At 42.5% G+C, this 13,321-nt stretch overlaps 1 protein-coding gene across 3 annotated transcripts in view; it reads left to right on the plus strand.

Annotated features, from left to right (window-relative positions):
• The window catches only part of SPON1 (spondin 1), a 350,491-nt gene that overhangs the window by 165,419 nt on the left and 171,751 nt on the right, over positions 1-13,321 (plus strand). For 2 of the 3 annotated variants that reach the window (XM_040559905.1, XM_040559906.1), the window contains one exon: positions 6,452-6,558. In XM_040559905.1, the coding sequence (XP_040415839.1) occupies positions 6,452-6,558 (107 nt within the window). Of the gene's footprint in view, positions 1-416; positions 785-6,451; positions 6,559-13,321 lie in introns of those variants that run through there. The other variant, XM_040559904.1, reaches the window with a different exon arrangement.

Consider the following 13,321-nt stretch of genomic DNA (forward strand, 5'->3'; position numbering starts at 1 on the left):
TCCGGGGGGAGCTGCTTCAGGGCTGCCGTGCGGGTGCGCCAGCAGCGTGCGGCCGAGCCGGGCTGTGCCGGGCCGTGCCGAGCCGTGCCTGGGCGCCCCGGGGCTGCTCCCGGCGCTCCCCGCCGAGCCGGCGGCTCTCCTGCTCCTTCCGCGCCCCTTCAGGCGGTGCCGTTCGCGATGTGCCCCGGCTCGGAGGAAGGCGAGGGCCGGGGGCTGCGGCCGGGACCGTCCCCGGGCCCCTTTCTCTGCCCGCGGTGCGCGCTGCCCCGCTGCGGCTGCAGCGGCCCCGCGGGCGGGCACCACCCCGCCGCCAGCCCCGCGCCGGGATCTGGGCAGCATTAGGCTTCCCTCCTCCCCTCCCTCCCCGCCTCCCTTCTCCTCCCCTCTCCTCTGGCTCTGCCCTCCCCCCCTTCCCCTCCCTCTCCCCGCAGCCGCCGAGCCCGGTCCCTGCGCGCCCGCAGCCTCCTGCTGGGGGCCGCCGCCGGCTGGCGCTGCCCGAGCCGTGCCGTGCCGTGCCGTGCCGAGCCGTCCCGGGGGCAGAAGTTGTGCGGAGCGCCCAGGATGGGAGCCCGGCTGCAGCCCCTGGCCCTGCGGCTGCTGGCGCTGACGGTCCCCTTGGTGGCGAAGGGGTTCTCGGACGAAACCCTGGAGAAAGCCGCGAAATCCGAGGGATACTGCAGCCGGATCCTGCGAGCCCAAGGCACCAGGAGGGAAGGGTACAATGAATTTAGCCTCAGGGTGGAGGGCGATCCAGAATTTTACAAGCCTGGGAACAGTTACCGGGGTAAGTTGGCCGTCCTTTCCTTCCGACAGCAGCAGTGCGGTCAGGACAAGTGTCCCCGAAACTACAACGGGGCTCTCTCTGCATGTCACCTCCCTATCCCTTCTGGAGCGCGTGTGTGACTGTGTGGGTTAAGGCAGGGTAACGTGCTCCCACGCATTACTTTATCGGGGATGCTTTCATGACAAGTGAGAGCGAGTTGGATTTCACGGTGTCACTTTACTCCTAAACACGAACTCAGTATTAAGAGGATTTTCCTTTCTTTTATGAATTCTCTCTGCCGGCTCAGCTCAACGTTACAAGTTGACGTGACACAAAACGCACTCACTCTTCCCTCTTTTGCCTACTTCTGTAGGATTGCTTCCTACCCCTGTAAACGTAGCACAGAGAGTAGAAGCTTCAGCATCCAGCAGAAAGGAGAGGAAACTCGGAGCTAGTTGGTCTTGCCCTGAAATATGAATGTTAATATAATGAGTTAGCATATGGGCAAACAGTGATGCAGCATGCTGCCAACTTCCCACATTTTGCACTTCTGTTTACCCCCCCCCCCCCCCTTTTTTTTTCCTGGGGAAAAGAACAGATGGCTCAAACAGGAAAGAGCCAGAGGAGATGGTGCTAATGACCACTGTAAATAAGAGATGGAGGCATTCAGTCTCTGCTGAACATTTCACATGCTATCCTTGAAATTAACTTCCAAAGCACTCTTCAGCATCTTTATCTATTAATTAGAAAAAGGCAGTTTTTGGTCACTTTTCCTGCCTCACTACACAATCCCTTTGGAAACAAACCTTCATGGAATACACTGTCAACTTTGTATTTTAAAAGTACTTTGAAAAGAAATTGGACTCGCTTTTTTTTTTTTTTTTTTATGTACTTTACCCCATCTCTTTTATAGGCAAAATGAATGGGTTCTTTGGGAAATCATCACTTTGGAAAACCAATTTTAAAAGTTTCTTCTAAGTATTTCTCCTGACCTTCCTTGGAGTCAGTGTAAAGAGCAACGTTTTCCCATTGCACGAACATGGGAGTCTTAGGACAGATGGGGAGAAAAAAAAGTCTATACATCATGTTCTCTTAAAGAATAGGAAAAAATATCTGCTGCGTTGATTAACCTGTTTTGAGTACCAGGCTGTAACTTTGTGGGATTTGTGATAAAGTTTTTTCTCAATAACTGACTTTTAAATGTGGTGTGAGGAAATGTGCATTTCCCATCAGTCAGTTAACCGTTCCAGACATTAGGATTAGTACCTGGAGTCTGAAAGATTCCATGTTGCACGTCTACCAAGCAGGATAAAGAGAAGTAAGTCTCAAGTTCCTCGACAGTTACAGATATGTGAATATTCTTCAGAAGTTTGGGAATTTACTTCTGTGAAAGTATTACTGGACATTTAGAGGCACCTGCCAAAGAAGTTTCTATTACATGGAAACGTAGGGGCAAAGAAAGCCCCGAATGGATTAGAATTAATTTTGTGGACATACTAGATCTTGATGTTAGGAGCTCAATCAATAATCATATTAGCATATTGTAATATCTTAGAAATGAGAAAATTACAGCTAATAATAAAAATTGAAAATGTAGACCAAAACACGTGGTTTTGATATTTAAGCTTATGTGCCACCTGAATACTTTATTCTGAACTGTCCTTTCAGGACACTTTATGGAGGGTTGGAAGAACATAAGTAAATGTTACCCTAACACATACATTATCCGTGACAATAGATAAAACTAGCAGCACTGTGGAATGTTTTTAAGAGCTCATTTTCGAAGGAAATTCTGTGGAACAACTGGAACTATGCTACTGTTTTATACAAAGGTTAGAAAATGTAGCTAACAATTAAAAATGTGGGATTATAGCACATCTGTGGGGGTTTTAGCTGTAAATTGCTAGATGGACTACACTGCAGAGGATTTGCACAACCTCAGTTGAGTTGGAGCCAAATATGCCTGTTTCTATGGCCCCTGTCTCATTTAATTCAATCTGGATCCTTGGCACATTTCCTAGTGGGCTCCTGGAATAAACTAGTATTTATGCAAGGTGGATAACGCAGGAACTCACTCTACATACAAATCCAGTACACCACTAACCCGATGGTGTGGAGGCATCCAGCTACGTTTGTTACTCCGGATCGCTGCTCGACATGCCTTCCGCCTCAGGTCTTGGGGCTGCGGTGACTGGAGGAAGCACTGCAGCGCTCCAGTGGTGTGGCAGTCAGAAGACTGCAGTTCACAGCCACCCTTTGTCTTTGGGAAAACTTGCTCCAGTTACTCACCTTTAGATCAACGGGGATCTGTTTGGGTGTATAGAAGTTGTGCTTTCCATCTCAATGGAGCACTAATAGAGGAGAATGGCCCTGAGCACTGAATAATCTCTTTGAATGTGTATGCATTTCCCCCGGCAGCAGTAAATAAATATAAAAAAGGACACTTTCTCCCATATCTGACAACGAAGAAGAATGAGGAAGCTGAGCAGCCATCCTCATTTCCTCCCTCACGTGCGATGCAGGAGCAATGGCTTTGGGCCTTGTGGTTCCCCCAAGGGAGGTGGCATGAAAGGTTTCTGACATCTTATTTGGGGCTCCTGGGGCCGTGGCCTTTCTTTGCCTGGTCCTTCAGCCTCCATTGTCACTTCCTCCCCTGGGGAGCAGACAGAGAAACGTGTGTGGGGAGCAGGTCTTCTACTGGTACCAGGCTTGTTTGTGGGCACACCACCCTGGGGCATGGTCCCCTCCCTCCTGCTCAGCTTGGGCCCAAGGTAGCTGCTCTCCCTTCCTCCAAGAGGAAGGCAGAGACAAGCCTGAAGTTTAATTCAGTGTTACTGGGTAATTGTCCTTGAAACTAGTCAGTCTTAACTCTATTGATTTGTAGATTGTTAATTTTGCATGAGCTTTCCAGGAAAAATGAGTTAGGTTTCAACCTCTTAAAAATATACACGAAATAGCCTGTAAGAAAGGTAATAGTACGTCCATTTGATGTGCTAACACGCAGCGCGTGGTTTCTGCTGTGATATCCTGGAACTGGTGTGCTGATGAGGAGGGTGAGGATGTGACTTGTGCAGTCCCTCGCTGCACCGCTTAGGTAGCACCGTCCTTCTTCGTGCCTCTGTTCCCAACAGTCTGCATTCCCATGTCTGCCAAGGCCAAGCTGAGCTGATGCTGTGCACTCCCTTTGTGTCCGGTTCGGGACTTCTCTTCCAAGGAATGCTGAATCTTTTGAATTTTTTTCTTCTGCCCAGTGTGCAAACGCTCTTGCCTGTGATGTGCAAGCGAGCCCTCGTTCTGTAACTATCTCAGCATTTCTCCTGTATCACCAGTTCCGGATAGAAGCAGACACAAAAGTGTAGCTGTCGGTACTTGCGCAGAGCGGACGCAGGATGTGCAGCAGCCTAGGACGGAGTCAGGCAGCCTTCTTGCCCCGGAGCAATGGAGCTGCCGCTTTGATCCCCCCTTCAGCTGGGGGGGCGGTGTGTGACGAGAGCCGCCTTGCAAGGTGCTTAGGGGTTTGCCGGAGGGGATGGAAACGGACGAAAGAACCTGTTGGTACGTAATCGTCCTTTGAAAGGGAGATCCTGAACTTCGAGCCTTGCGCTGAGACCGAACTGCTGTTTCCGGGAAGCGCAGGGCGCTGGGTGAGCGCTAATTACCGCAGGGCGCTGCGGGAGGAGCGCTCGGTCTCTTTGCAACGCCAGGAGCGGCGCCGAGCCCAGGGAGGGGAACTCCCGGCCCTCGGGAGGAGCCCGGCGGTGCCCCGGGTGTGCAACAGCTGGGAGTCAGGCTTGGGACTTCTCCTCCTCTTTTTTTTTTTTTTTTTTTTTTTTTTTTTTTTTTGGGCTGCAAATGTTTGCAAAGTTGGACTAGCAGTACTAATTATTGGGCAGATAATGAATTAATAAATTCGAGCAACACTTAGAAACATAGTCAGAAATCTTAGTTGCTCTTATGCGGCCACTTGGTTCCCATATATAAAATGTGAAAGTTTCTTCCTCCCCAGAAATGATGAGGTTTAAGTTCATGCTAAGATTCTAATGAATAGAAAAGCAGGCTGAAAATCATGGGAGTTGGGGCTCTTGCCCTTATGCCTATCAGTACTTTATATTTGTATAGGTGTTTATAAAAAAAAAAAAAAAAAAACAATGACTCACTTTGGTGTAAACATGGCACTTTCAGTTTTTAACTTTTTGTGCATTTGTCCAGTCCTCTATTTTCACGAGTAGGCAGAAGTTACATGCATTTGTACAAACACCATTGGTTTTAGACCCAAATACTGCTGCGTAATGCTAGAAAACTTCAAACATCCTATTATATATGTTTTTTCTGTTACTGAATTTCTAGATCAAAAAGGACTCCACGTATTCCAAATGAAATCTGAACATATTCTGAAATGAGTATCTTTTAAGGGCTGTCTGTCATTGTTAGTAATGTGTTGCAGCTCCTCGCGTCCTGTTTGTGTGAGAGGCAGTCCCTCGTGAATACCCAGCTAGAAAGCAGCGATTGCAATTGGCAGTTGCAGTTTGCTCATGAAAACTCTGGGTGGTCTTCAGTTCCTATTGTGCCAGTCAGGGTTTGAGAGCGTGACAATAGTGCACTACAAGCAACACTGTCTGTATAGTGGCTGAAGTAAAAGCTACTTATGAGGACTTGTAGTCTGGTTTTCTGACCATTTTCCTTTAATTCAAACAGATTTTTTTCCATAAAATTTATCTCTGTTTCAGACTGAGATTCCTATAAGGCATTGAAAAAGGCTGAATAATGTTTAAATACCCCCAAAAGTTTTGCCTCAAAGCTAGCTCTGCCCTGTTTCATCTTGCTTTATAGCATTCAGAAAAGCTGCAGCTGACACGAAGCTCAGGTGATGCTTAGGTACTGGCAGTGGCAAATAGTAAGATCATACAAAGGTGTCTTGCACCACCAGAATGTGAGGGATGCAATCCTGATGCCAAGCATAGTAAAATCAGAATAGGCAGTGTTACACTGTTTCTTCTCTGCTAGCAGCTCCAGTCAACAGCACCTTCGTGGTCATGATTGGAGTGTGAAGATAGGTGTTGTGCTGATGTGTAGGATGCTTCGGCAGCACAACCACAGACGTTGGTTTTACCCGGGAGTTCAGCTTTGTGTCCTGTTCTGCCCTGAGGAAGGAAGAAGCAGGATAAAGAAGACGAAGGATAGTTTTAAAGCTAGCACCTCTGTCTAGTTAAGCTGGGGCACGCAGTATGGTCACGTTGCTTTAGAGTCAAAGAAACTTTCTGTGTATTGATGCCTAGATCCTTGTCTGTGCTCAAAGCAGTACAAAAGCTGAAGCCAAATGTTTCAAGAGATATTTCTTTGCATAAAAACAAAACAATAACAGAAAAGCATCATCAACAACAACAAAAAAACACAACACAACCTCCTGTAGAGCTGAACAGATGAGCAATCTGTGTGGGAAAAAAAAAAGAGGGTATGAAAAAATAGCCGAGAGATTTCACATCAGCACTCTGCCAGTGCTTTTCAGTTTATGTGGAAACTTGGACTGAAGATTTTTGTGTTCTGGCTGGCTTTGCTCCATGTTGTTAGTGCTCTAGCTTTTGTTAATACCAATTTAAAGCACACACATTTCACATTGAACTAAGAAATTATATGCATGTGTCTGCCTTCACAACTAATAGTATGTTTTCTTTGTTTCTTATATTTCAGTGACACTTTCTGCTGCTACTCCTGCATACTTTCGAGGATTCACATTGATTGCTCTCAAGGAAGGAAAAGAAGGTGACAAAGAAGAAGATCATGCAGGAACTTTTCAGGTGGGAGATCTTTCCCTGACCTGTACTGCTAGGAGTCTTTCTTACTGTATGCTGGGCTCAAAGGGAGCTATTATTTGCACAAGAGAATGCAGAATATGCTTAAGTAAGCACAAATATTGGTGGATGCTGACATGAGAACAGAATAATGTATTTTATATTCTATGCAATCTCTTCAAGAGGTCAAGGCTTTTGTACCTTGACTTCAACTCGCCTTCCTACACTTTTCAAGTTAAGCACGTGCATAAAATATTTGAACTAGAGCCTGAATTTGTTATCCAAAGAGAACATGAAATGTATTTGTTTTTGCTTTTTGTATTTCTTTGCCTAGGTATTTCTGTTCTTTCAGATGTAGATTACCCTTCTGAGAAGTGTGCTTGCCATAGCTGTAATGATTGTTTTATCAGTCATAAATTAGGTTCTGCTGTTTTATGATGCTTAGTAGTACTTTACTTAACGAACACATTCAGTGGGATGAAATGTTGTTTATCATTATCAAAGGATTGGAACCCAGAGCAGTGATTCACAAAATAGTATTTCCATCTATTTCAAGATCACATTGCATGAAAAAAAATCTGGAAATAGAGAATACACATCATGTTTATGAAAATGGATAGAAATTGTGTAGATTTGTCGTTGTCCAAGATTCTCAAATGAGGTATTGTTTGCTGTTTGATTCCAAATTTAGGAATGTTGTACATGGTACTGATTATAGTTTACAGGATGGTTAATAATACTGATAGTAATTTCAATAATGATTTATAGATAAAATACGTTATTTGCCACTAAGAAGCACCTCTGTGTTTTCAAGAGAAATACTCAAAGGTTTTATTTTGGTGAGCTACAGGGGGGCAGAAATCACCGTAATGCTAGCATCTCTTCCTAAAGGTCTTCTATGTCTTGTTTATAGCATATATGAAGTGCAAACTCAATACGTATTTGAGTATTTGTTTTCCTATCTAGTTTGTCTAGAGACCTCTTTCTAGTTTTCATACGCTTTCTAAGAAAACCTGGAATAAATGGTAATGTATTTGATATTGGAATAATTCTACCTTCCTTAAAATTAAATGTTTTCCTAATACTATTTGAGAGAAATCTGTTTAATATGAACAGTTTATTCTTTTCTTAAAGTAAATCAGCATTAAAGCCTCAGCTGATGCTAAGAAGTAGAAATGGTGTGCTTCATCAGTGTTAAAAAGAAACTTGTCACCAATAATTTCTGTGTTTCAGTTGTTAATGTCTCTGTAGCATGACTAATGGGAAAGAGTTGGCCTGAGTTTTTCCTTTATGGCCAGATGTATGTCTAACTCATAATAAAGTGAGAAACTCACTAAGCTTTCCTGAAACACAGAGGAATTTTCAAGTCAGCAGAGAGTGGGAGGCAAATGGAAATTCTAAATGGATCAAAACATAAAAAGCCTAATGGATCTCAGTGGAGGAAAGGTTGTTTAATTAGCTTTATTATACGGATTGCAATCTGAGATCGGTATTCTAATTGGGAGAGGAGAGTTTCAAATTTTATGTGCAACTAAATTTGTGTTTCTGTGGGGCAAGCAGTACTCACTGTACTTGTCCAACGTTAGTGCAATTAACCGAAGCTCATTTAGATAGTGCCTGCCAGTCCTGCCTGTGTTCATGCAGGTTAAAGAATTTTGTTTAAATATCCGATGAATGCTTACAGTGATAAATACTGATGTCTCTTGTATCATGGTTAGGTGCTCGTAACTGGAAGAGGAAAAGGGAAGGTTAGTTTGCACTGTTTGCTTTGTAACATAAAGATCCTAATGGTGTCTAAACAGTTTTGCAGAATAAGATGTATAGCCATTTGCAGTTATGTATTTCCAGTGCTCAGGTGGAGAACATATTATTCAATGAATTAGCTAATGGAACAGAACTTGGTGAAAATTGCTAAATAGTGGCAAAAGTCTGGATGCAAGTTCTGGGCTACTGGAATAAAGCTCTGCCTCCATAAGGAAACATATTTACTGTTCAAATAATAATCACAACAAAGCAAGGAACATAAAATGCACCTCATGAAGCAAAGTGCTTCATTTATATTAGCAAGACTTTGTAGTGTAGCTAGGATTGATGGAACCCGAGGCTGACAAATGTAAGACATTTTTTCCTTCCCTTCCCTCGGAGAACATAACCCACCATATTTTCCAGTCTGTGAATGCTACTTTCAAATCACGAAACATGGGTTGCCCAGACATTCTTGGGCAAAACCTGCACAGGCACAGGTGAAGGTGCCATGAGGCCGTGCCTTCCGTTTTGCACAGAGCTATTGAGCGTTGAACTGATTGTTGTGTGTAATGCTTCAAAATAATGTAGAGGAGCATGTGCTAGAGTAGCAGGGTGTTAAATAAGCACTGCCTTCTCAGCGACTGAAACAGACGTGGTATGCTTAGGTTGGAAAAACGTGGTGTTTGGGGTCATGGCCGTGCTGCAGCAGGTTTTGCTGTGAGCCCCCTTGGACGGGATGAACGTGTAGTGACTGGCTGCTGTGAGTTTGCCCGGCAGGGGCTTTGCTCTGCCTTTTACAACCTCCTCGTGGCTCATTGACTTCTGTCTGACTGCAAGTCAGCAGGTACGGTCAGTCTTCATTAATCATTAAGCTGCAGGGTCTTGATCCTATAAACAGCACAGCTGTTAAAATTCTTGGCTGAACAGGTATTTTCTCCTGTACTTTTTTTTGGTTACCTTTGTACTTGTCACAGAGTAGAGACCTTTACAGAAGTGTAGTTTGGACTCCACCATTCTAAATCTGTTTTTCACTGAGAAAACTGAGATTTTTAGGCCTGATTTTACTGTTTCTTTATTAACGAGGCCAAACTTCTTTTTCTTTGTCTTTGTAGCACACCCAGGGCAGAATCTGGGTTAAAAAAAAAAAAATCATGTTGTTTCCCACAAACATACATTAAATAGCTAAATTAAATATAGCTGGGGAGTTAAATATACCAAATTCAGTCATAGAAATATGGGGATGTAATAATATGGCTTTTACTTACGCTAGTGGTAATTGTACAAGTTGGGGGTGCAGTGCGGCACTCTGAAAGCTTTGACTATTGTGTCCCATTGGACTCTTTACACAAACCTTCCCAACTGCTGTCATGCAGAATGCTGATCCGTCTGTTTTGTAATGTTTAGCAGCAGTCTGCAAATTGTTTGAAGGCAATTTAAAAGCAAATTATACTCGGGGGCAACAATCAAGAACTGATAGACTATAGAGCAGTGTCTATACAGGCCATTTTAATCAGCATGGATATGCAATGTAATAGATTTAGTTTAGTAAATAATATATAATAATAGAAATTTAGTGCCGAACCTCGTCTGATTCATCTTCATCTCTGAGGAAGAATATATACTCCAAGGAAAGTCTTAGGGGATGTGATGTTTTCTGAATCTTTTCTTAAGAAGTGTTCAACAGCAACAAAACATTCATAATCTCTCCAAGTGGCGTGTTCAAACCCTTCAACATATTGTGTTTTACGGAAATTTCAAGGAAAACTTGTGAAATATTGTGTGCAAATATGACGTGCTTTCCTGATGTATGGTGATACACTGACTCAAAGGCTCAAAGTTAGACATTTCTCTGTCTTGTTTTAGCATAATCAGCTATTAGACTTGTGTGACGTCCACTGTTTTTGTGGTATTTTATTTCTGAATGTAGTAGTGTTCATAGTAGTGTTCCTGAAACTATCCCTTTGCTCTGATGATAAGAAAATAAGTGGGTTTCACTTTCTGTGCTCTCGAATGAATGTAAGAACATACCAAGAACCAATGTAAGAACATACATAGGCACAACAGGAGCAAGAGTGAAGGTTTCATTAAAAACATGGCATATATAAAAGCTGGGGGTGTGTGCTAAAGCAGAAAATATGTAAGGAAAGTTGGAGCAGTAGTAGATAAGTAAGGCAAGTGGTCCTTTATCCTAAGCCCTCCTTCTCTAGGTTTACCCTGAACTGCCCCAAACATTTGTCTTTGTTCCTTTGTTTGCTGAATGGTGATCATTTCTTTTGATGCTGTTTAGCTGACTGAAGTGCTTACCAAAGCTTTTAGATTAAAAGGTATTTTTACAAGCTCTTAGAAAAGCAGATCCTCAGTTGCTGTGTTCTAGCATTTTACAGGAATCTTGTGTCTTTTTAAGCAAGCGATACTGCGTTTTGAAAGAAGCAGTGTAAAAAGGCTTCTAGGTATGTGTCATGATTTACTAGTTTGTGTATTTATATTCAAAGTTAGTTTGTATTTAAAAAAATACTGCAATTACTTATGAAGCTTTTTATTATTAAAATTAAGCTATGCTTGCCATCTTGATGTTGCACTCAACTGTATATTTTTTTAACCTTACGTCCCATGTTGAGCATATCAGGTAATGAGTAAATGGCTTATTCTGAGATGTATGAAATGATGTTGCTTTGCTCAAAACTCTGCTAGATGTTTCCCTTTCCCAGCATCTTGATGCTGGAACAGAGTCAGTCATCTTACTGCTTGTAAGCATATGGAAGTAATGAATTTTTACTCTGATTTGATGTGAAATGTTCAATCATCCGGTGGTTTGCAAATCATGTGGGATTAATTTCCAGTTCATACTAAAACCATATCATTTAAGTTTCTTGGTAAAGGTTCCTCACACCAGTGACTGACAGTGTATTGTCCCTATCTAATTAAAATTTAAAACTTTAAGAATTGTTCAGGATTTTCATGAAGGAGGGTTCGGACATTGGCATATGTAATCCTGGAGTGACAGGTGAGGTTGGGGGGGTAAGAAAAGGATGGACACTGTTTATTTCCTTGTGCCTTTAAACCTAGTAATTATGTGGCCACCACATGTATAACTAGTTTACGTTTATCAGAAAGAAAAGAACACAGAGCTGCATGCATTGGCTTCAAAGAGAGACAGATGCTGTAACACCCCCGTACAAAGGGCGGGGGTTGTGGGTGCAGTTGCATCCAAGCCCCTAAATGAAAATTCTTTTTCTGAAGTTTTGATCAGCAGTTCTGCCATCAGCAGGAGATAAATCAATGTGAAACATCTGTACACAGTCATTGAATTCATGATCCAATGCTATTACAGGAATGTCTTAAAGATGAAAGAATCAGAATGTGCCAGGTATATGACTTGGAGCCTGAGAAGGGAGAGATGAATTTTGAAAAATTAAATGTTATATTTATGTCTCCAGGTCTTTTCAATTTGCCACAGTATTCCTGAATTTCTGCTAAAATCCAATCTTTCCTTGCTGTTATTGCACAAGAATTGTGCACATTATTCTAGACCAAAAAAAAAAAAAATTAAAAAATGTAAAATAAGCCTTAGCTCCTGTTTTGTGTAGGATGGAATTGGTTGTCCTTGATGGAAACTTTCACACATTTTCTAGAGCTCCCTGACTCTCATATCATGATACTTTTTTTTTTTAAGCTTATATTTAATCTTTGAGTATCTGTCACAGCAAGTTCTAGTGATTAGAAAATGTGAATGAACCCTTTGAATTAGATTACATATAAAAATCACTGGTACACTGGAAGAACTGTAATCTGAACCATTTATTGGCAAGGTTTTGGTTAAAAATTGTTGTGTCTTGCTTCAGACAATAAAAGATTATCATATAAAAGAAGAGTGGTGAGCATCAGGAACTTGCAGAAGAAGAACAGCTCTGTGATAGTAATTATTTATTTACAAATATTTTATTTGTTGATATTTCAAGTTGTGCTTTCAAAAAAACCCACAACTACCTGCTCCCCTGGGGCGGGGAGAGGGGAATAAAAAATAAACAAAAAAACAGAAAACATGCCTCTTGAGATACATTAGCTAAAACTCCAGGATCCAAGGTTTATCAGAGTCAGGTTATCTCAAGTGTTACTTTTACACTGCCTTGCAGCCTGCCAGTGTATGCTGTCTACCTCTGCAGTGCCAGACTATGTCATGGTAAGGTATTAGAGCTGCCTACTTAAATCTCCCATGAAAAAGAATATCTACTAGATTATTCTCTTCCTTGGATTAGCAAGACTTTCTGGTCCCAGGAGGCTCCTGAAGAGACTTGTTAGATAATTGTTTCCTGGTATTTGGCATTGGCGCTTAACAAATCAACTCCCGCCTATGTGGGAAGATGTGAAGAGAGGAAATGACACTGGAAGCACTGTCCTTTTCTGCCTTGGAGACTCCAGACTGCTTGTCTCATGCATCAGCATTGGGAGTCCCCTTCTTGGCCTCTTGGGACCATTTAATGCTTTACAGGAGTCCTCTGCACAGATCTTGCTTCCAGACCCACAGCCAGTTTTGCATTTGCAATTATTTAATTCAGAGCCCAAGTCCAGTTCTGGGCATGCAGATCCCACTAGCTCTCTTCAGTCCATAAGCAGAAGCTATATGTTCTTCCCCCTCAGGCAGTGCTGAAGAGGACACATCCATCTCAGTGACTCTAAAGGAAGGTGTTTGAAATATCCCTTTCCTCCAGCCCAGGTAACCTACCTAACGCATTGTTACTCCAGTGTCAGATAGATGAGTCACCATCTGAAGAAAGACAGACAGAAATTTTAGCAAAGACATTTAACCCAGTGGCAACAGCCAGATGCTTTGCAGTTAGCATAGGATAAACGGACTATAACTCCGTGTATTTGGGCTCTGGTTTCATAGAAATTTCTGTTCAGCATCTTTTTCTTTACTCCTAATGTTGCCATCAGGCTTTCCTTCCTAGATTTCTCTTTTTGTCTCCTCATTATTTACCAGGTTCATCTAAGGCTCTCAGCAATTATTTTGATTCTTTGTGGC

The sequence above is a fragment of the Cygnus olor genome, chromosome 5, assembly GCF_009769625.2.
Source record: "Cygnus olor isolate bCygOlo1 chromosome 5, bCygOlo1.pri.v2, whole genome shotgun sequence".
Classification (NCBI taxonomy): Eukaryota; Metazoa; Chordata; class Aves; order Anseriformes; family Anatidae; genus Cygnus; species Cygnus olor.